Source organism: Pistacia vera, unplaced genomic scaffold, assembly GCF_008641045.1.
Source record: "Pistacia vera cultivar Batoury unplaced genomic scaffold, PisVer_v2 Contig137, whole genome shotgun sequence".
Classification (NCBI taxonomy): Eukaryota; Viridiplantae; Streptophyta; class Magnoliopsida; order Sapindales; family Anacardiaceae; genus Pistacia; species Pistacia vera.
The window spans coordinates 141,053-162,862 of NW_022195434.1; the positions used below are offsets into that span (position 1 = coordinate 141,053).

The 21,810-nt window shown below is 34.0% G+C and overlaps 1 protein-coding gene across 1 annotated transcript in view; it reads left to right on the forward strand.

Annotated features, from left to right (window-relative positions):
* LOC116122733 (probable LRR receptor-like serine/threonine-protein kinase RFK1) overlaps positions 1 to 21,232 on the forward strand; it is a 40,994-nt gene extending 19,762 nt beyond the window's left edge. Inside the window, 47 exon segments of the mRNA XM_031408547.1 lie at positions 663 to 734; positions 873 to 941; positions 1,032 to 1,039; positions 1,042 to 1,077; positions 1,080 to 1,101; positions 1,526 to 1,597; positions 1,685 to 1,756; positions 1,831 to 1,902; positions 1,986 to 2,057; positions 2,184 to 2,255; positions 2,353 to 2,424; positions 3,351 to 3,419; positions 3,505 to 3,570; positions 3,987 to 4,049; positions 4,169 to 4,216; positions 4,642 to 4,685; positions 5,633 to 6,009; positions 6,442 to 6,640; positions 7,315 to 7,446; positions 7,960 to 8,081; positions 8,185 to 8,395; positions 8,528 to 8,766; positions 9,411 to 9,848; positions 10,835 to 10,979; positions 11,114 to 11,279; positions 12,007 to 12,078; positions 12,541 to 12,609; positions 12,696 to 12,767; positions 13,215 to 13,286; positions 13,390 to 13,461; positions 13,553 to 13,624; positions 13,708 to 13,779; positions 13,899 to 13,970; positions 14,065 to 14,136; positions 15,168 to 15,236; positions 15,324 to 15,389; positions 16,212 to 16,274; positions 16,390 to 16,437; positions 16,794 to 16,837; positions 17,941 to 18,317; positions 18,563 to 18,758; positions 18,948 to 19,091; positions 19,451 to 19,572; positions 19,666 to 19,876; positions 20,012 to 20,249; positions 20,333 to 20,483; positions 20,699 to 21,232. Coding sequence (XP_031264407.1) covers positions 670 to 734; positions 873 to 941; positions 1,032 to 1,039; positions 1,042 to 1,077; positions 1,080 to 1,101; positions 1,526 to 1,597; positions 1,685 to 1,756; positions 1,831 to 1,902; positions 1,986 to 2,057; positions 2,184 to 2,255; positions 2,353 to 2,424; positions 3,351 to 3,419; positions 3,505 to 3,570; positions 3,987 to 4,049; positions 4,169 to 4,216; positions 4,642 to 4,685; positions 5,633 to 6,009; positions 6,442 to 6,640; positions 7,315 to 7,446; positions 7,960 to 8,081; positions 8,185 to 8,395; positions 8,528 to 8,766; positions 9,411 to 9,848; positions 10,835 to 10,979; positions 11,114 to 11,279; positions 12,007 to 12,078; positions 12,541 to 12,609; positions 12,696 to 12,767; positions 13,215 to 13,286; positions 13,390 to 13,461; positions 13,553 to 13,624; positions 13,708 to 13,779; positions 13,899 to 13,970; positions 14,065 to 14,136; positions 15,168 to 15,236; positions 15,324 to 15,389; positions 16,212 to 16,274; positions 16,390 to 16,437; positions 16,794 to 16,837; positions 17,941 to 18,317; positions 18,563 to 18,758; positions 18,948 to 19,091; positions 19,451 to 19,572; positions 19,666 to 19,876; positions 20,012 to 20,249; positions 20,333 to 20,483; positions 20,699 to 21,160 — 5,787 coding nt within the window. The 5' untranslated portion in view covers positions 663 to 669 and the 3' untranslated portion in view covers positions 21,161 to 21,232.
* Positions 21,233 to 21,810: the final 578 nt, after the last annotated feature.

A 21,810-nucleotide genomic window follows, 5' to 3' on the forward strand; every position in this document is an offset into this window, starting at 1 on the left:
CTTTATCAGTTCTTGCTCTGAGTTCTCATGGACGCAGCTTCTTCTTGCTGCTACTTTGCCTCAAGATGAAGGTAGTACAAATCATGTTCATTTGCTTCTTTTACTGAATCGTTTGTGTTAAGCTTATGGCTGTTTGTTTGATCCAATTATAAGTGTTTACGAGAAAATGAACCAAAGAACCCAAACTGCTTAAAGATCTTTCTTTGAAACTTGAAAGCATGCTGCTCTTTTAAGTACTTGTTGATGGGTGTTGATGCAGTTGATGTTCTGAATCAAATTGCTCAAACTATGGGAGCCTAACTGGACCTTCAATGCTGATGTTGCGAAGGTTCTTTTGACGTAAACCAAGTTTGGTAACGGTCCTCTCAGGAACATTACTGCGATTGCCAACAGCACCTGCACATTGTATCAATGTAGGTTTTTCTTGAACTGCCTTTTAGCCGGCCCTTAATTTCTAGCTCAACTTATATATCGATTGGATAGTGTTTATCAGCAATTTTCATCTTAGTTATACATTAATGAGAGATTCATTAAAATTGCATTACGAGTAATCAATTTCTATATTTTGGCCCCAGTTAAATCAAAACTTGGTATACTTTCTTCAGGACTACTTGATATTGTTATTTCCATAGAACTAATTCTGGGTTTATTTTCGTTTTCAGACAATTCATGCGTTACAGCCTTCCAGGAACACTTCCACCCCAACTTGTTCAGCTTCCATACCTCCAAGAAATGTGAGAATAGATAAAGTCTTCACATAGTATAATTTATATTTCTCGTTTACTTATTCAGTTATTTTCGAAGTTCTTGGCATTTGAGAAGCAAGAAAAGGCAAACATTCTAAATTTAATTCAATATTGTTCTGAATGCAGTGATTTTGCTTATAACTATTTAAATGGTACAATACCACACGAATGGGCTACATTGCAATTGAAATATATGTAAGCTAATCTGCACCTTTCTGATCTGTTGAAGCACATAGAATTGTATTTGTCTCATTGATTAATGAACATCCTTAATTGTTATTGCAGCTCCATTTTGGAAACCGATTGTCAGGCAATATTCCAGATCAGTTAGGGATATTACCAGTCTCACATACTTGTAACTTTGACCTTCATTTATGTAAATTATTTGGTGCACGATTTGATGATTGTTGTCCATAAATATGTAGTTGCTGCTGTTTAATTTTTTTTCCATTCTTTTCTGAAAATTTGTGAACTTGCAACAGCCCATTTCTTTTGACAAATAGAAAGAACAAGAAAATATCTTTTTAGTTTTAAAGGATGGGTTCATTCTCTAAGTATATTTTATCTGTTTCCTTCCCTTCTGCTTCCTGTATCCAACGGACAGCAGAACTCCAAAAGCATGACTAGTTCCATTAAATGCACACACGCAGAGCCTACTGCTAATTTCTCTTGAATCTTGTTGCGTGTATATGTGGGTGTACTGTTCATGTCTAGATATGAGCCTGTTAGAGTTTCTAGATCCATTGTCTTTTAAATCTCAATGGATGTAATTTCATAAGGGACCTTGAAGCAAACCAATTCTCCGGGGAAGTCCCTGCAGTGCTTGGGAAGTTAGTTAACTTGGAAACTTTGTAAGTCATCTACAATGCCTTCTTTTGTATTTAGTTTCTAAGCGTGATAGGCATATTCATTGGAAGATGAATAAATTTTCATTGTAGGAGACTATCCTCCAATAGGTTGAGTGGGAATTTGCCAATGGAGCTTGCTGAGCTGAAAAATTTGACAGATTTGTAAGCTTTTAACTAATTTTATTTATGGAATTTTTTTTTTCGGAAGTGTAAGAACTTTTTATTGCACAATGTAGTAGGATTAGTGACAACAACTTCAATGGAAGTATACCAGAGTTTATACAAAACTGGAAGCAACTTCAGAGACTGTAAGATCCTCTACTTCCCAAAGATTTTGCAGCTCATATTGTGATTCTTGAATGTTCTCGATTGATCATTGGGATTTATGCAGAGAAATTCAAGGTTCTGGACTGGAGGGACCCATTCCACCTTCGATCTCTGTTTTGGAAAAGCTAAATCATTTGTGAGTGAATATATCTCAGTTATTACACTACGAGACTCTAAATGATTTAATATATAATTTTATTTTGTCAATTTTCTGTATAATGTTACTTAGAGATTCTATACTTAATGACACTGATATATTCAGGAGGATTAGTGACATAAAGAGCACAAATCAGACATTTCCTGAACTTAGAAACATGACAAGCTTTGGAAGGATGTATGTTTCCATCGCCCATTTCTATTATGTTGATTAACAAGTACTATCACTCAGCTTACAATTGTTATATCTTACATCATGTATATTGGGTATTCAGAATTTTGAGGAACTGTAGTATTTCCGGGGAGATACCTGAATATATCTGGGGAATGAATCTACTGCGAATCTTGTGAGTATGCTACATGTTTAGTAATTAATTTCATTTAAATGTAACTAGTTAGGGGTACTTTAACTTATGTTGGCTTTTGTAAATACATTTTAAGACTAATTTGTGATGTAGGACAACCTTGAGGGAAGCCTAGAGATATTAGGGATTTATTGTAATATCTAGAATTTGTTTTTATTTTCTTTCCTGGTTTAATAAAAGAAGACTTCCTTGTTTGAATTGATCTTCTTTCTTATCATAGGGAGTTTTAATTTCTTACTATAGGGTTATTTTATTTATGATTTAGCTCTATAAATGAAAGCCAAAGTCATTGCTGCAGGATAACTTGAATTATGAATTTATATAAACTTTCTCCCCTTTCTTCCTTTCTCTCCCTTTTCTGACCTTATCAATTTTTCTTCCGTATACTGCATCTATTGATTGTTGTGTATCAAAGTCAAACAAACCTAAATATGTGTGATGCAAGTCGCTAAAATCCTGCAGGCAGTATCGTTAAGCTAACCACTTTCAGAGGTGTACTGAACCAATCAATCTCTAAGGATCAGCGAGTACTTACCTAAGAAAAGTGCTTATACTTATCTTGTTATTAAAAACTTTTTTAAATGTTGATTTGGTTCACAGAATCCCTATATAAAGTTCTTTCAGTAGACTGTCTAACTTGGAGAGATATTGCTTTATATCATATGTATTTATTATAATTCTTTTTATGTTCTGTCCATAAGTTGATAATTGTTCTTTGATCTTAACTACCCTGGTGGTTGCTTGTCATATCGGCTATAGATCTCAAAAAATAAGCCACCTAGAGTCTTTATTGTTCTATATGCACTCATATGCTCCCTTACTCAGGCAGAATCATTGTTCTACTTTATAAAAAATTATACATGCGATATATCTATATATTTATGAATTATCTCTTGATTTTTGGGCAGGGATCTCAGTTTTAACAAGCTAACTGGGGAACTTCCAAGTGTTCCAATTTCTGCGACCTTGAAATTCATGTAAGTTAATAAAACTAATTTTTAGATCTACATTGTTGATTTCATAATGTCAAGAATTCTAACTGATTGCTCTGTCCTTCATCAGCTTTCTAACTGGCAACTTTCTCAGTGGGAATATACCTGAGTCAATCTTGAGGAAAGGAACTAATGTGTATGTACCTTAACTCAATCCTACAAGCTTAACCTATTTATTTGAGGAAAGCATCTATATTTGTTTATCTTGTTATGTATTGTTAACATCTATACAATAATCTGCCCATGTGCTTCTGGACTGAAATCAATATGTAATTGATATTTGGTGAAGGCATAACAATGTGCTTCTACATTTGATAAGTATTTATATACATCTCTTCTGGTTAGATGTCTTGAGATTTGAGGTTGTAGATACTTGAGGTGATGGTGCAGGGTGATCGACAGTCAGGAGTTACTATTCTGCTCGTGTTTCTATTCTAGTACTAGGATTAGTTTTGAAACCAAAGATATTTATAGAAAAACATCCTTGTGCATTTTCCAATTGCTTCACCTTTATACATAAAATTTCCACTTTTGCATCTTTCTTGAATGCAGGGATCTCTCTTACAATAATTTCACTCAGCTAAGCCCTGGGCAACCTGCTTGTCAGGATAGAAGGTCAGTATAATTCTCTCTTTCAGTAAATGAATAATCTGCCGTGTTTACTTCTCTATTTTGCAATTACTTGTCATGGATCTAAGTGCTGATACTGACTTCATTTTTTGTTACTTCATTAGGGATCTATCTCTGAACTTGTTCCGAAGCTCTTCAATGAAAAGCAACTTGTAAGTTGCTCTTAATGCTTGTTATTATTGCAGCTTAAGTGGCATTGTTAACTATCAATTCATCAAAGAGTTTGCTTGTTATAGTTAGTCATTTTTTGTTATCCAATCTTTTTTCTTTTCCACTTGTTCTATTTTCAAAGTTCGTCTTGACTAGGGGTGACAGATGCTTGAATTGGAAATTTCATTTCGTAAGTCTACCATACTATAGCAGTATAACATTTTCCTACTTTGTTCTATTATTGGTCTGTCAAAGAAAGCAACAGTTCTACTCATGCATGATAGCCGTTCCTCTGTGGACTTTCATAGTATTTCATATTTAGATGTACAAACAATCTGTTTCTTTTCATAGTTGCATGAAAGCAACATGTTCTTGGCCTTATAGTGTTGATATTATGCTAATCCTGTTTTTATGTGGCTTAATCTAGAAGTGAAGTTCAGCCATGTAGGAACGATTTCAAATGTGACCGATGTAAGTATGTTATTTGGAAAGCCACTGTTAGTAAATCATCTAGAAGTTTATATTTATAGTTTACTAACCTGTTCTGAATTTGCTCGACATTTATTGACTTCTGGAATTACAAATGTTATTCATCCAGCAAAATAAGTTTCTTATTCAACTCAGCTGGAAAGCAAGGCGTTGTAAAGTTGAATTCTAGAATCATGAAAATAGAATAATGCTCATTAATCACAAGGACCCCTTTAGTTCCAGAGCATAAAATCATTTATGTAAACGTTCACTTGAAACTCTTTATCTCGTAGGTTCAATTTATGCTCTGTTTCGTGCTGATATATAGGGAGAAAAGATATCTTAAACTTTTACAATCTTCACTTACAACGCCCTCTCTTATATGGCTTCCTTTTTTCATTTATTTTGATTTCTTAAAATTCAATAGAAAGATCAATAAAACAAATAGTCTGAGTACAGTGCAACTTTTACCATTTGAGTTCTTTTTCTCCACAAGAAACTGAAAAATATAAAATGTTAAGAAAGAATACATTTACAATTGTGGTAGAATCGGAAACCTTCCACAAAAGGGGTATTGTTCTATATCAAAAAAAGAAGAAAAAAAATTGCATAAACCAAAAGAAAAACAGCCCTATCCCAAAAACCAAAGCAGAGGAAATACAAAAATTGAACCATATTTCCTCCCCATGTTAAGCGAATCAAGGGAAACATTTGTACCTTCTTTGGAGACTGAGGCCCATAGAGAAGCAAAAATAGATGATTCTATCACTTAAGAGATTAATATCATCCTCTCTTCTATCTTCATAGATACGACTATTTTATATTATCCAGCGGAGACTTAGTACTACCTCTTAAGAAAGTTTTAGGATTCTGATTTTGTCAATGCATGAACAATATCTTAGAACTCTTCCAAAGATACTAACTGAAATTTGCTTCTCTTCCCTTCTCAGATTGGCACTCTTTTCATGTTAATTGTGGCGGAAATGATGTCAAAGTTAATGGGACCACATTTGAGGGAGATGCAGCAGTTGCTGGAGGTGTTGCAACATACTATTTCAATGAAAATTCTAACTGGGGATTCAGTAGCACTGGAGATTTCACAGATGATGATGATGAACAAAACACATATTACATTGAGAACTCAAATTCATCCCAGATTTCTGCATTATATAGTGATGCACGCAAATCTCCTCTTTCACTAACTTATTTTGGATATTGTTTAGCAAATGGGAACTATGATGTGATTTTACACTTTGCGGAAGTCAAGTTCACAAAGGACAATACCTATAGCAGCCTCGGAAGACGCATATTTGATATTTATGTTCAGGTAATTTGACACTATTAGAAGATGTAGTTTTGAGATATTTCTAGCTGTAACTTCTTGAGAATCGGACAAATGTGTTGAAAGATATGATGGATTATAAGTGAGGTTACAGGTCGTTGCTATTAAAACGTTGTGTTAATTGTTCATTTTGTAATGTATAGAGTTTTATGATCCTTTAAATGGATCTTAACTTTTGTGGACAAGTTGTTCAATGTTCACTCTTTTGTGATTATTGCATCAATGATATCTATATTCTTTCTTGTAAAAAAGAAAATTTTCATTTTCAGCTTACCATCTTGTGAAATATGTTTCTAAACATGTGCCACTTATCAAGTTTGTTCTTGGGAATCTAGAGTTTAGATCATAGGCTAGATGGAGATTTTCCCTATAGGAAATTAACATTCTGAAAAGATTTCATTGGATGTCATATTGCAGGACAAACTAGTTAAGAAGGATTTCAATATAGCAGCTGAAGCATCTGGGGTTCTCATTCCAGTTACAGTACCAGATAATGCCACTGTTACCAATAACATTCTAGAGATCCGTTTCAATTGGGCTGGCAGAGGGACTACGGCAATTCCTGTTGGTGGAGTCTATGGCCCTCTTGTATCAGCTATTTCTGTGGTGGATCCCAGTAAGTATTTTCTCCTCGCACTGACTATCATTATAATAGATTCTATTTCTCGTTTTAGCAATGCAAATGGAAGTGCTCTTGTAAAGTATGAACTATAATACATCTACTTCTAACTGTAGTTTTGCATTTCAATCCATATAACTCAATTTTGCGGATCAGGTTACAATATGTAGTCACATGATTAGACATGCAATGCTACTGAGAGGAAATATGATAATGCAATTATAAACTTTAGCATAATTTAAATAAAAATATAAACACATTGGATAAGTAGATACTAACTAGTCTGGTAATTAGGTGCCTTGGGATAGTGTAAAAGTTCTTAGCATGTCTTATTGATAATCAAATCTTGTCACTTATATCTTATAAGATAGTATGGATGTCATATTGGCTATTCAAGTATTAGATATCTTGCATCTATAAGATGACTAAGAGCCTTGCTTTTTATGCTCAAACTGATTTTTAATCTGTTCTTATCCAATTTCAATCATAAGAGAAAGAAATAAATTTTCTTCATAGTGATATCTGACAATATAACTAAGCCTAGTCACCATAGTTTTGAACTTCAGTTTCATGCCCAAACCACTTAACAATTACTCCAGTTTTAGGTTCTGTTTCCAAGTTAGCATTTATGTTTCTGACTATCGTAATTGCTTGGTGGTTTCTTCTGGCAGACTTCAGACCCAAAAAGAAGGATATTGTACCGATTGTTGTTGGTGTTGTTCTTGGATTATGTCTCATAATCTTGGCTTTGGGCATCTTATGCTGGAGATATTATTTCAGAACCAAGAGAAGCAAGGAAGGAGGTTTGTGCTTCTTTCAGATTGAAAAATCACAATAAAATCTTTTTTATGGTGCTTAATAATTATCCACTACAAAAGTTGTTTATTGGATGTATAATCTTTTAGCCACTTTGAAAACTTCAACTTCCTTCTTGAAAACTTTTAGATATACATTAAAGGCTTTTGTTCGGCAGTATTTAGCCACAAAAATATCGATGAAGTCTTTTAATACTGAAACTTTTATGACGTAACTACCATTAGATTTTTTTTACTGCTCTTGTTATGCGTTCCTGATTATTTTCTGAAACCATCTTACAAAGCATTTCTCACTTTTCTTTTGAATTTGAATTCAAACTTGGAAGTGCTATTATTCTAGTCTAGTTATGAAACATACCTTGGAATATGTTATGGTGCCTAGCACCTGTGAGGTTGCATGATGATGCATATTTGTCCATCTGTATAAAATTGAAGGAAACAAATAAGGAAAGGAATTGGACAGCTCATTTAAAGCATGTTTATCTCTCTTTCTTTGGACAGATCTTATAAAAGGATCAGATCTTCAAACTATTTCTTTTACCTTAAAGCAAATTAAAGCTGCCACTAACAATTTTGATCCCGTAAACAAGATCGGAGAAGGTGGATTTGGACCTGTTTACAAGGTATACAAGCTATCTGCCATTCACCAATCTTTCTTAATGCAGAACTTTCCTCAATGCTCTGCTTAATATATATGTATCTTTTATGGCATGACCATTGATGCAGGGTCTGTTATCAGATGGTACTGTAGTTGCTGTGAAACAACTCTCTTCAAGATCAAGACAGGGAAATCGTGAATTCTTGAATGAACTAGTCATGATCTCATGTTTGCAACATCCAAATCTTGTGAAACTTCATGGCTGCTGTGTTGAAGGGGATCAACTATTACTGGTATATGAATACCTGGAAAATAACAGTCTTGCCCATGTTCTGTTTGGTAAGTTTAACTTGGCGACATTGCTTGATAGATTATAACAGATAAGAAATGTATAGTAGGAGCGTAGTGATTATATATATGTAAAATGTATTAGTCTTCTTTAGTAACATTTCTTGGAATGGTTATTTTAAGGTCGTGATCAGTGTCAACTGAAACTGGATTGGCCAACTAGGCAGAAGATTTGTCTTGGAGTAGCCAAAGGTTTAGCTTTTCTTCATGAAGAATCAAGATTCAAAATTGTTCACAGAGACATTAAAGCCACCAATATTCTGCTTGATAGGGAGCTAAATGCTAAAATATCCGACTTTGGATTGGCTAAGCTTTATGAGGAGGAGAAAACCCACATTAGCACTCGAGTTGCTGGTACAATGTAAGCACAAGTGCCTCGTTCATAGCTAACAATTTTTTTTTTTTTCAATGTTTAAATGTATATGCGTTATTATTTACATGCAGAGGATATATGGCTCCGGAATATGCATTGTGGGGTTACTTGACCTACAAAGCAGATGTTTATACGTTTTTTGGGTTGTAGCTTTGGAAATTATTACGGGGAGAACAATATGAGTTATGTGCCAGATGAAGATTGCTCTTGTCCTCTAATTGGTAATTCACTAATTTGTCCTTTACATTTACTTTCAAAGATGTATGGCTTCCCCTCAATTTGTATCATCAAATATTTGGTTTTGGCATGTTTCTTAGACATTTATATTTGGGGTTTTTTCTGCTTTAAACCCTTTAACTTGTACTCTGCTTAAGAAACAAATTATTAGTGATTTAAAGAAATTGAAGAAATGTTCTCGAGTCACATCACAAGTTATATTGGTGACTTACTCCTACAAAAGCCACTGAAGAGTCCAAATATGTCAGTCCATGAAACCAAAAAAAAAAAAAAAAAAAAAAAAAAAAAAAAAATTTAAGAACATCTGGGATATGTAATAGCCCATTTTTTGTGAAGATCTTGACATTATAGGATTTTTACCGTTATTGTTTTGGTTATTAATTATTTATTGTCCAGGCCTTTCATTTACAACAAAGTGGAAAGCTAATTGAGTTAGTGGATCAAAAGTTGGGATCTGAATTCAACGAGTTTGAAGCAGAAAGGATGATTAGAGTGGCACTCATATGCACCAATGCTTCACCTTCACTACGGCCTATCATGTCTGAAGTGGTGAGCATGCTGGAAGGAACATCTACCATTCCAGATGCAGTACCTTTATCAGGGAGAAACAATGAAGATTTGAGGTTTAAAACTCTAAGAGATCATCATAAACAAGTTAACCAGGATTTGGCACGAAGCCAGGCTCATTATCCAACATCAAGTAGCTCCTTTTTTGGTTCTTCCTCGGCTGATGATGTTTGCGAAATTAATGAAGAGTCATATTTGAGGTTTAAAGCCATAAGAGACAGTCACATACAGACTAGTTCCTCTAAATCTGTCCAAGATATGCGTACTGTTTGAATTATACTAATATGCAAATACATTTGCCTTCTTTTATTTTTTTTTTTAACTTTCAACTTTTGAGGACCCGTATTATACATTGTAACTTTTTACTCAAAGGTTGTATCATATTACATATACAAAGTACTAATTTTTGACATTGAAGGAAATAATGGCAAATTTTTCTTCTTGATGATGTTTAAGGACTGTTCAGTTGGTCAGAATGTGGTGATGATGAATAGTAGAAATATTAGTAAAATGGTCATTATGAGTAATGCACAATGGTGATAGTGAAGGAATTGTTCTGATTTAGAGTGACTTGGGAGCTTACCACCTGCCCAAGTAAGGTAGTAGCTCCCTATAATGCAGATGTGGCTTTCAAGCAATTTTCACCCATAGAAAGTAATTAATTTGAGGTTTAACGTCTACAAGAGACTACCATGGAATGAATTGTAGTCAAAGTAGGGAAGGAAGTTTCTTCCTCTGCAAGCCCATGACCTATATGAATCTTGACTTGTCTCTCATGGTCAAAGCCTACAAGAGACCACCATTGGTGAAATTTATTTTGAAAGAAAAATTGATTTATTTTTCATTTTAAGTTAGTCTTATGGATTTGTGAGTTGAAGAAGAGAAGAGAAGTATAAAATATTGAAAGAAAAATGTAGTATAAATTTTTTTTGATAAAGAAACCAAAATACCACAGTATGAAATCAGCTTACCAGTAAAGCTCTCAAAGCCAAAGGTCAAAAGGGATCTGTATAGCATGTGTGCATGTGATAAGCTTTCTTGAAGTGTGGGTTCACTTGCTAGAAAAACCATTTACAGACAATAGAATATGACAAATTGACCATCTTCCACAGTATTATCGTATTAGTCAATCAATTGCACTCCAGTAGATGTCAACTACGGACTACAAAGCAGCAACTTGCAATTTCTTTTTATCTTTGGTGCTTCTTACTTTATAAAAATGAGAGTAAAGACATTGAGAATAGTGTATATAGCTCAGAAGAACAAAGGCAAAAAGACAGCTTTATTTTCTGTTCCCAGAAATGTTTCCTCTCAAACATTTGGTTCTTGTATCAGTTATAGCTCTGGGTTACTTATGCATGCAAATATTTGCTGTTACTAGGCTGCATCAAGATGAGGGTAAATACACACTTATTCTTGTTCTGAGTATTCCTCATTTGGTCCATTAGAAGCCTTTCTTTATTCTAAATTTTAGTTTTGTATTGTGACTGTCCGTGGCCTTCTGTAACTCTGCTAATGGCTTTCTTCTGCAGTTGAGGTGCTCAATCAAATTGTTAAAACAATGGGAGCTAACTGGACCTTCGGTTCTGATGCTTGTGAAGATTATGTGGATATTAAACCAGTTCTATCAATGGATCCTCGGAGGAACATTACTTGTGACTGTGGATTTGAGAACAACACCTGCCACATCATAGCCTTGTAAGTTTCTGGTGCAGTTTGTGTCCTTGTATAATACGATACTTTGTACTAGTTGTGTAGTTCCAATATGCTGGTTTAATTTGTCCAATCTAGTTTGATCCCCAATTTACAAGGCCCTAAACCCAACTGTTTATAATATTTGGTTTGTCATGACAATGATTCGAGAACTGATTTTCAGCTTTTTCACCCTGCACTTTAAAATTTATTTTTTGTTTTGATAAATTTAATTACTAGAAATAACATAAATGCACTCATGTTATATTTTATATTTTTATTTTAGTTTTTAATATTTAATCTTACATAAACCCTAATTCTAATTTTTTATACTTATTGACACCTTTTATTTTATTTGATAAAAATATAAAAATAAAACTATGGAAAACATATTGAAATGGATCTGGAGAAAATAAAATAAGTTGAAATTAAGAAATTTGGTGAAAAAAGTGTAAAGAAAAGTTGAAAATTGAGAAAAATAAACCTAATTAAATTTAAAGAATTATTTTCTGAAAATCCGTCCCCTTAATATTTCATTAACCTTTGTAGCCCGTTAGCTTTATCTTAATTTTCCCTCCACACCTAGCACGCCATTTTTCTCCAAAGAAGAGCGCGCTTCATTTCCAAAACCCTGTTTGACAATAGATGGTTCTTTCTTTCTCTAATTAGCTAATTATCAATCTTGATAATATTGTTGCAATGTAATAAATTTTGGGTTTGTTTTGGTTTTCAGAAAGATCCTGCTTTTTGGTCTTCCGGGCACCCTTCCAACGGAACTTGTTCATCTTCCTTACCTCCAAGAAATGTGAGTGTATATACATATATATGATAGACCAATGACACAAATTCCTTTTACACATATAATGACACTAGTTTTGGAATATTAGATTCATGCATTTTCTGTAAATTCTAACATTTTCAACTTAGGTTACATTTAAATGAATTTGGGAATAGGATGTAATCTGGTTACTCGAAGTGTATTAGTCTAACAGTCTAAAAGTTGGGTCATAATTTGTTTAAAGAAGAAAAAGCAGCTGACCTGGATTCTCGGGTGAGTTGCATGTTCCTGTTAACATCATGAAATAAAGTAAGTATATAACAGTTAGAATGTTATAATCATCTTTAGTTCTTTTGTTCATATACCCAAACCAAACATGGTGAAACGCTAGTTTATTTTCTTGTATTTCTCTTAAGTTTCTTGGCAATTAAGAAGTAAAGAAGAAAAGGGAAAATTCCAGATTTAAATAGATATTGTTGTGGGATGCAGAGATTTTGCTTACAACTATTTAAGTGGTCCAATCCCACGTGAATGGGCTTCGATGCAATTGACGTACATGTAAGTTCTATCTTCATTTTTCTGATCAGTTCAAGAAAATAGAACCATGTTTACGCTAATTTAATGAACCATTCTTTAATTGGCAGCTCTCTTTTTGGGAATCGGTTATTGGGAAACATGCCAAGCTTTTTGGGGAACATTACTGGTCTCACATACTTGTAAGTTTTGAACTTGTTTACACAGTTTGTTTAATTATATGGTGATTGTATATAGTGGGTAAAATATCCATTTGATATCTGGACTCGTAAAATTGAACAGATTATAACTTCCTCATTTGTTTTCTTATGAACTTCGTGAAATTTCAAACTCGCTTAGTATTCTTGGATGTCAAAAAGGAATGACAATTTTTTTTGTTCAATGAGATGGGTACCTTCTCCGAAAATATTGATGATATCCATTTGTTATTTCTCACGTTTCTTGGTTCTGGATGAACTTCAAAAGCCTGGACTTATTGTTCCATCAAAATGCACACAAAATCATTTAGTAATTCTTTAACAACTTCTTAGAATATTTTCTGTCTGTGTATATTCATGTGTCCGGATATGAGTCTGTTGTCAGTTTTTGGACCAATATGTTTGCGTGGCTATGTAATGGATCTATACCAGGGACCTTGAAGTGAACCAATTTTCCGGAACAGTCCCTTCAGAGCTGGGGAAGTTAGTTCACTTGGAAACTTTGTAAGGCCTTTAAAAGGTTTCTTCGTCTTCATTTCTATTTTCTTTTTTTTTTCTTTGCCTGATCAGGATATTCATTGGGGGATCAATTAATTTTTCGTTGCAGGAGGCTGTCCTCCAATAGGTTGACTGGAAATTTGCCAATGGAACTTGCTGAGCTGAAAAATTTAACTGACTTGTAAGTTTTTTTTTTTTTTTTTTTAAATTGTCATAAAAATAGGCACTTAGCAGGACAATAAGCCGTAATCTGTTCCTATTGCTCAATGCAGTAGGATTAATGACAACAACTTCAATGGGAGTATACCAGAATACATAAAAAACTGGAAGCGACTTCAGAGACTGTAAGGTTACTTGCTTTCTGTAGATTCTTCAACTTACATTTGTTTATCGAATGTTCTGGATTGATTTGTTTGAGTTGATGCAGAGAAATTCTAGGTAGTGGACTGGATGGACCAATTCCGTCATCCATCTCTGTTTTGGAAAATCTAATTCAATTGTGAGTGAATGTTTTTCAACTATTCTATTACATGGATCTGAATGATTTTGTAAATTAAATTATCAGATTAGTGTATGATGAGTTTACTGATCTGTTTACAATGACTCTGTTATATACAGGAAGATTAGTGACATAACTGGAGCAAGGCAAGCTTTTCCTGAGCTTAGAAACATGTCGAACATTATAAGGATGTAGGTTCATTGCCATTTCTATATCATGTTATGGATGAGTACAATTATTCAATTTAGAATTGTATATATCTCCTGAGTAACATTGCATTTCCAGAATTTTGAAGAACTGCAGTATTTCAGGAGAGATACCTGAATATATCTGGAGACTTAATAATCTGCGACTGCTGTAAGTATGTTGAGTATTTCATTTCTAAAGTGCAATCTTTATTACCTTAGATATTAGATACTACCGTTGTGCCATGACCTTAAGCATTTGGGTTGAATAGTTAATTAACATGATATTAAACTTAGATTCACTACAAGTTTAGTGTTGAATTCCCTCTATTATGTTAACTAAATTGTAAGTTTTTGTTTGTCTTGTTTGCTGTGTTTGTGTTTGTGGTGGTGGTTGTGGCTGTCGTATGATTGATTATTTTCAATCTAGCCTTGCATATGAGAGAGTGTGTTAAACCTTAACTACTTCTGTTAGGCTTTACCTACTAGATTTAGTTTTTGGGTAGAATAGTGCTTAAATACATATAAAGTGAACACCAACATCTTAAATAGCATATATGAAAATGTAATAACATCAGTAGTACTATTTTGCGTGGTTGGTACTGTGATACAATTAATGCTCCCTTGTCTTCTGTAACTACTGGATCAGCTATTGCAATCACTTTAAGGCACGTATTAACGTTTTCTATTAAGATGCGTTAACATGCCTTATGCGAGAAACTAAAATCCTCTGTGCAGTATTGTTCAGTGAATCACATTCGGAGGTGTGTCAAACCAATTAATCTCAAAGTCAGAGAAAACATACTTAAAAAAGTTGTTTTTAGTCTTTTAAGAGTCAGTGTTGAAATTTGAAATCTTTTTGAATGGTTGCATTGTTCAGAAGAATTGTTTGTATGAGTTTCTTTTTTTCAATTTGATTATGTTAGTTGGGTAAATATATTCTTACCCCAATGTGTGTACTTAAATTGTAATTCTGTCTATTTTCTGTCCATAAATTGATAAATTCTCCTTTCTATTTAATCACCATGGTGGTTGAACATAAGTTGCCCTCTGTTTGTTACTCTTCTATTAGTGAGATGTTCCTTCAGTTTAGTGCAGAATTAATGTTTTGTTGCAATGAAATTGATCAGCAGATGTTATTAGGGCCTAAGGTTTACACCTATATGCAAATAATTGTAAGATTTATCTTGTGATTTTGGATAGGGATCTCAGTTTCAATAAGCTAAGTGGGGAACTTCCCTATGTTCGCATCTATGGAATTTTTAAATTCATGTAAGTTGATGAAACCAGAATTCTAGACCTACGTAATTCTTAATTTAGCAATGTCTAATATTAACTGCTTGATCTGGCCTTGATCAGCTTTCTAAGTGGCAACTTTCTCAGTGGGAATATACCAAAGTCAATCTTGAAGAAAGGATCTAATGTGTATGTATCTTATCTCTAAATGCTTAGATTCTTCGTCTATCTGATTTGAGGAACTTGTTTGCATCCATCCTTGTATGATTCATTCTATAATATTAACCATAACAAAATATTTTCCAGTTGATTTACTTTGCAGTTGAAATTAATATTTGATAAAGCCATGAGAATGTGCTACAACAGTTGGTTTCCTTAAACACATCAATATACTATCATTTGTTGAAAGAATTGGTTATCAATTTGCATATAGAGTTAGCTGGCTGATGGATTTTTTCTTTTAATAAGTAGAAGCGAGGAAAGAAGTAGGGGGATTTTCCACAAACAAGAGGATTTCCTAAGAGATTGCCGATCTAGTCAACCAGCTTCTATAGATACTACATCTTTCTTTTTTTTGTTACTAGTGCAAAGTAGTAAAGAATATGAGTTTGTTTCAAAATAATTTATATCCATTTACTTTTGCTGATGTTGGTCTAGGGTCCCAATTTTGTGGATTCTCCATTTTACATGCACTTTATTCACTGTGTTTCCTACAATTATTCTTTCCACCAGTAGCTGTACTGAACTTTGGATTTGATACTCACATTCTATCCTTCTCATTTTTTGTTTTAGGATATAGTGATGTAGATGATTGGAGATGATAGTGAGAGGCAACGGATGTTAATCATGTTAATATTCTGCTCCTCTCTCTTTTTGAGTATTACTGCTAGATATAGAACAACCAAAGTTTAATGTGTAGAAGGACGTCCTCATGCATCTTCCAATTACATCCTCTTTAGACATCAAATTTCTAGCATTGTTGAAAAGATAGTTTTGTTTCACTGGATGCAGGGATCTTTCATACAATAATTTCACTTGGCAAAGCGTTGAGCAGTCTGCTTGTCCGGAGAAACCGTCTGTACATTTCTTCCTTTTATTAAGTAATCAATTCTGTATACTTCCCTGTGTTATAAACTTGTGTTGTGTATCTAAGTGCTGACATTTGATTTCTCTTTTGTTTGCTTGCTAGAAATCTAAATCTGAACTTGTTCCGAAGCTCTTCAGTGGAGAAAAACATGTAAGTTATTTTTTTGTTTTAATATTTTTCCTGCTCAACTTACTGGGTTAGTGATGATTTATCAGGAAGTTTGCAGATATAGCTAATCAAGCTATCATCTGATCTTAGTTGCTTTCCCACCTTTTCTTTTCTAAGATCTTTTAGTGTTTGGGAAGACAGATGCATTAGTTTTAAAAGTTCCATTACTCATATTACAGCATGTTAAGTTAGTATAAGATTTTCTAATGTGCTTTACAGTTTGACCATTAATGAACAGAATAGTTCTTTTAACAGTGGCCATTGCTTAGTCAAGTGATATTGATTTTTCTTGGTATCTACATGGTGCTTACTGGCTTTTGTTTCTTGGTTTAAACTAGAAGTGGAGCTCTTCCTTGCATGGATGATTTCAAATGTCAACGATGTAAGTGTTTTACATTAATCAATATCCATAATTACGGTTCTTTGTCATGTTATTACTATTTGAATCGAAAATATTTGTCCATATAAATAGATGTCTTATTCAAAGTAAGTTGAAGAAAGGCTTGGCAATCTAGTTGTTTTTTAAGAACACTGATAATAGAATAGGACTTGTTGACAACAAAAGGAGAGCATTATACCGTGGAGGACTTCTAGAGTATGTGAACGTTGAATTAAAAAAAAAATCTGATATGTGTAATTTATTCTCTGTTTGATTGCTGAAAATATGTAGGAAGAGGAAACAATTTTTTTGGTATATACTAAATTGTTGCTATTTAATGCTGGGTAATTGATACAGACCTCAACCCAAACTAGCTATTCCAATAACATAACTCACACAATCCGGCAATATCAACAACACAAAATTAATAAGAAACAAGTAATTAAGAATTATATTGATTTATAGTAGCAAAAAGAAGAGCAAAGAAAAAAAAATAATGAAGAACAAGAATGGAAAATAGGGTTACTAGCAGTTCGAGGGGCTAGTGACCTCGCAACACTATTCCTTTTGAAAAACAACTTAATGGAATCATGAAATTAGTCCCTATAAGCACTCTCAGCTCCCTAATAATATCCTATAAAATCAGGACACATGTGTCTAATATTCTAACTAATTCTCACTGCCTTTATTCCCTCTAGTGGCCCTTCTCCCTTGCTTGATATATCTCTTAGTAATAGGTGGCTTATCAGGAATCAAAATCCTTCCTTACAGTTCCCTCTCTTATAGTGCTTCCTATCTTATACAGATTAGTTCAATATGAGTTTCTTCTTTTAATTTTTCCTAGAGAAAAAGGTAAAAACTAATAAAAAATGTATGAACTCAACTTTTTATTTTTTATAGTTTGATTTCCTCCAAGTGCTTGATAGAAAGATTGAAGTACAGTAAATATTTTCACAATGCAGATGATTTCTTTAGAATGGATAAGAAATTTACTTATATTTTCACTGTACAGGATTGTTTGGCTTTTTGATTTTGTCTGTGCATTAAAAGTATCTTAAAAGCTCCTTACTTGCTTATTTAGTCTTCAACAATTTTCTGTTTCACAGATAGGCACTCTTTGTACATTAACTGTGGTGGAGAAACTGTAAAAATAAATGGCAGGACATTCGAAGGGGATGCAGGAGTTGGTGGTGGTGTCGCAACATTCTATTTTAATGCCAATACTAACTGGGGATTCAGTAGTACTGGGGACTTCATGGATGATGATGATGAGCAAAACACCAATTACATTGCAAATTTGCAGTCATCACAGATTTCTGAATTATACTCTAATGCTCGCATTGCTCCTCTCTTGCTTACTTATGTTGGATATTGTTTAGAAAATGGTAGTTATACTGTGAGTCTACACTTTGCGGAGATCCAATTCACAAATGACAAAACGTATAGGAGCCTTGGCAGGCGCAAATTCGATATCTATGTTCAGGTAATTAATGTCAATCAAGAATCATTTTTTTTTGTGAGTTCCTGATAGACAATGTGTCTCTCAAAGTGAGATCTATGGATGCTGGCATATTAAAATGCTGTGTCACTTGTGGTTTTAGGTTGATCATTTTGTGCCATGTTTCTAGCTATATATTCTTAAGGCAATGCTTTGGATTAGAGATTCTGATGGACTTTTTGCTCAGTAAATAAAATTCAAGATGGTATCACTTTCTGTCCATTTTGCAGGACAAACTTGTTGAGAAGGATTTTGATATAGAAGCTATAGCTTCTGGGGTTCTAAAGCCAGTTATAAAAGAATATAAGGCCAATGTTACAAGTAACATTTTACAGATCTGCTTCATTTGGGCTGGCAAAGGCACTACTGCAATTCCTAAAGGTGGAGTCTATGGGCCTCTCATATCAGCTATTTCTGTAGATCCCAGTGAGTGATTTTCTTCTTTTCCTCTATTTCGTAATTGACTAACACCATAATCTTATAATCATGGTTCAGCCATACAAATGGAAATGCTCTAGTGGTAAGAAGCTTGGTATAAAATATGGTGTAATATCCATCCAGGTTTTTGTATATATTTGTTTCTATCCTAATTGCTTGGTGGGTTCTTTTGGGCAGATTTCAAACCCCATTATGGAGGGGAAAAAAGGAAGATTGTACCAATTGTTGTCAGCATTGGTGTTGTAGGATTCTTTTTCATATTTTTGGCATTTGGTATCCTGTGTCGGAGATACTTCACAACTAATAGTGGGAGAGAAACAGGTTTGAATTTCATTTATATAGAGAAGTAACAGCTTGAAACAAAAAATTCTATATGCCGGTCATTGTCAACTCTGCAGAAGTTCTTGATTGGGAAGAGTAGAATCTTTTGCACCTTTAACAATGACATCTTTATTCTTGACAGCATAGATATGCAATTTAAGACTGATAGTTTCAGAGGATATTTAGCCATAGATTTATAACATTGTTTTAATTTGAGAACTTGTTTGATTAAGAACAAGTTCTCAAATTAAGGATGTAGGATGATGCTTATTTTCCCAATCTATACGAAACTAAAATCGAGTCAATAAATACATGACTCTGGAAACTCAATGAAAGCATACTTCTCTTTCTTTGGACAGATTTTAAAGGACTAGATGATCTCCACACAAGTTATTTTACCCTAAAGCAAATTAAAGCTGCCACTAACAATTTCGATTCTTCCAACAAAATTGGAGAAGGTGGATTTGGACCAGTTTACAAGGTATTGGTTACCAGAATTTTCATTCTTAACACAGAACTATATTCGTTGCTTATGGTTAAAGTATATGAACTTTTTTTTTTTTTTAATTTGCAGGGTCAGTTATCCGATGCTACCGTGATTGCTGTGAAGCAGCTATCTACGAAATCCAGGCAGGGAAATCGCGAATTCTTGAATGAGTTAGGCATGATTTCGTGTTTGCAACATCCAAACCTTGTGAAAATTTATGGATGTTGTATTGAAGGTGATCAGCTTTTGTTGATATATGAATACATGGAAAATAACAGCCTTGCCTATGCTTTGTTTGGTAAGTCAGTAATCTAGCTAGTGACATTTACTTGATAGATGTGTCAAAGCAGTAAAAATCATGAATATAGATATTACATTCGGGTATAAATAATTTCTTTTCCTTGCTGATATATCTTGGAATGGTTATTTTAAGGTCGGGAAAAATGTCAACTGAAATTAGACTGGCCGACCAGGCAGAAAATCTGTCTTGGGGTAGCTAGAGGTTTAGTTTATCTTCACGAAGAATCAAGATTCAAAATTGTCCACAGAGACATTAAAGCAACTAATGTTCTACTTGATCATGATTTGAACCCTAAAATATCTGACTTTGGATTGGCTAAGCTTTATGAGGAGGAGAAAACTCACATCAGCACTCGAATTGCTGGCACTATGTAAGCTGAAATCTCTCCGGTAAAACTATTAATTTATTTTTTTCCTGTTCTAATGTTGATACGTATGATAATATTATATGCAGTGGATATATGGCACCAGAATATGCGCTATGGGGTTATTTGACCTACAAAGCAGATGTTTACAGTTTTGGAGTTGTTGCTTTGGAAATTGTTAGCGGGAAGAACAATATGAGTTATGTGCCAGAGACTAATTCTTCTTGTCCTCTAGATTGGGTAATTCACCAGTTTGTTTCATATGTGATCTTACTTCTTTTTATTAGCAGGGACCTGCTTCAAAAATGAGAAATTATTATTGATCTAAAGAAAAACATTAGAAGAAATGTTCTTCAAGCATAGAGCTCTTTTTGGTAGAAACTGACTTAAGAATTATAGTAACATAAGGTAAGGTTAAAGCTTTCTAATCAATATTTTTGTTTTGCATAATCCAGGCCTTTAACTTACAGCAACGTGGGAAGCTAAGGGAGTTGGTGGATGCAAATCTGGGATCCGACTTCGACAAGGTTGAAGCCGAAAGGATGATTAAAGTAGCACTTGTATGCACCAACGCTTCACCTTCGCTAAGGCCAACAATGTCGGAAGTGGTGAGCATGCTAGAAGGAACATCTGCCATTCCAGATGCTGTCCCTGTAGCACGGAGTTATGGTGAAGATTTGAGATTTAAAACTCTGAAGGATCATCATATGCAAATGAAAAATCAGGCTGATTTCTCAGTATCAACCGGGTCCTGGCCTGCTGCTTCCTCTGATATTCAAAAGGTTTGTGAAGTTAATGAAGAGTCTTATTTGATGTTTAAAGCGGTAAGAGACAATCACATACAAAGCTCAATGGCTCAAACTTCCATTTCATACGCCTCCTGGACTGCCTCCTCCTCAAAATCTTCCCATGATTAATGTATATAATACAGTTCAAATTCTCTTAATATTTTTGGGGACTTAAATCTTGTGCATATTGTATCTTATTACAATAATGAAACACTAATTTTTTCTTGTGTTATGAAAATCATAGCAATCTTTTTCTTCTTACTGACACAGGATGACAAATTAACGAGTGACAAGTGCACGTTGTACTATTAAGAAATTGGTGAAATATGTGATAATATTGACATCCCTAGCCATTGTTTTAAAACACGGCTTGGCTGGCCGATTGAACCGGTTCAATTGGGACCCAAGGCCTTCATCGGGCCAAGTTTGCAATTTTCCTATTAACCAAAAACCCTAGAAATTGGGACGGTGACCGGTGAACAATTGAAGGCTGAGATGTTGGGGCTTTTGAAGATGAAGGGTTGGTGAGTGCAATGGTGGCAACGAAGGTGATTTGCGGTGAGTGAATTGATCGAAAATCGCAAAACAAAATCATATGGGTTTTGGTCAGGAGGTTTATGGGAGTGTTTTCGTGGTTATGGGGAGTGTTATTGTCATCGGAAACAAGCCCAATTTGTTCTGGTTTGTCAACGCCAGTTGTGATATTTGGGATGTTTTTAAAAGATTTCAAAGCTTTAGGGGCTCATAGGTAATTTTTACATTTTTTTTTTTTGGTTATA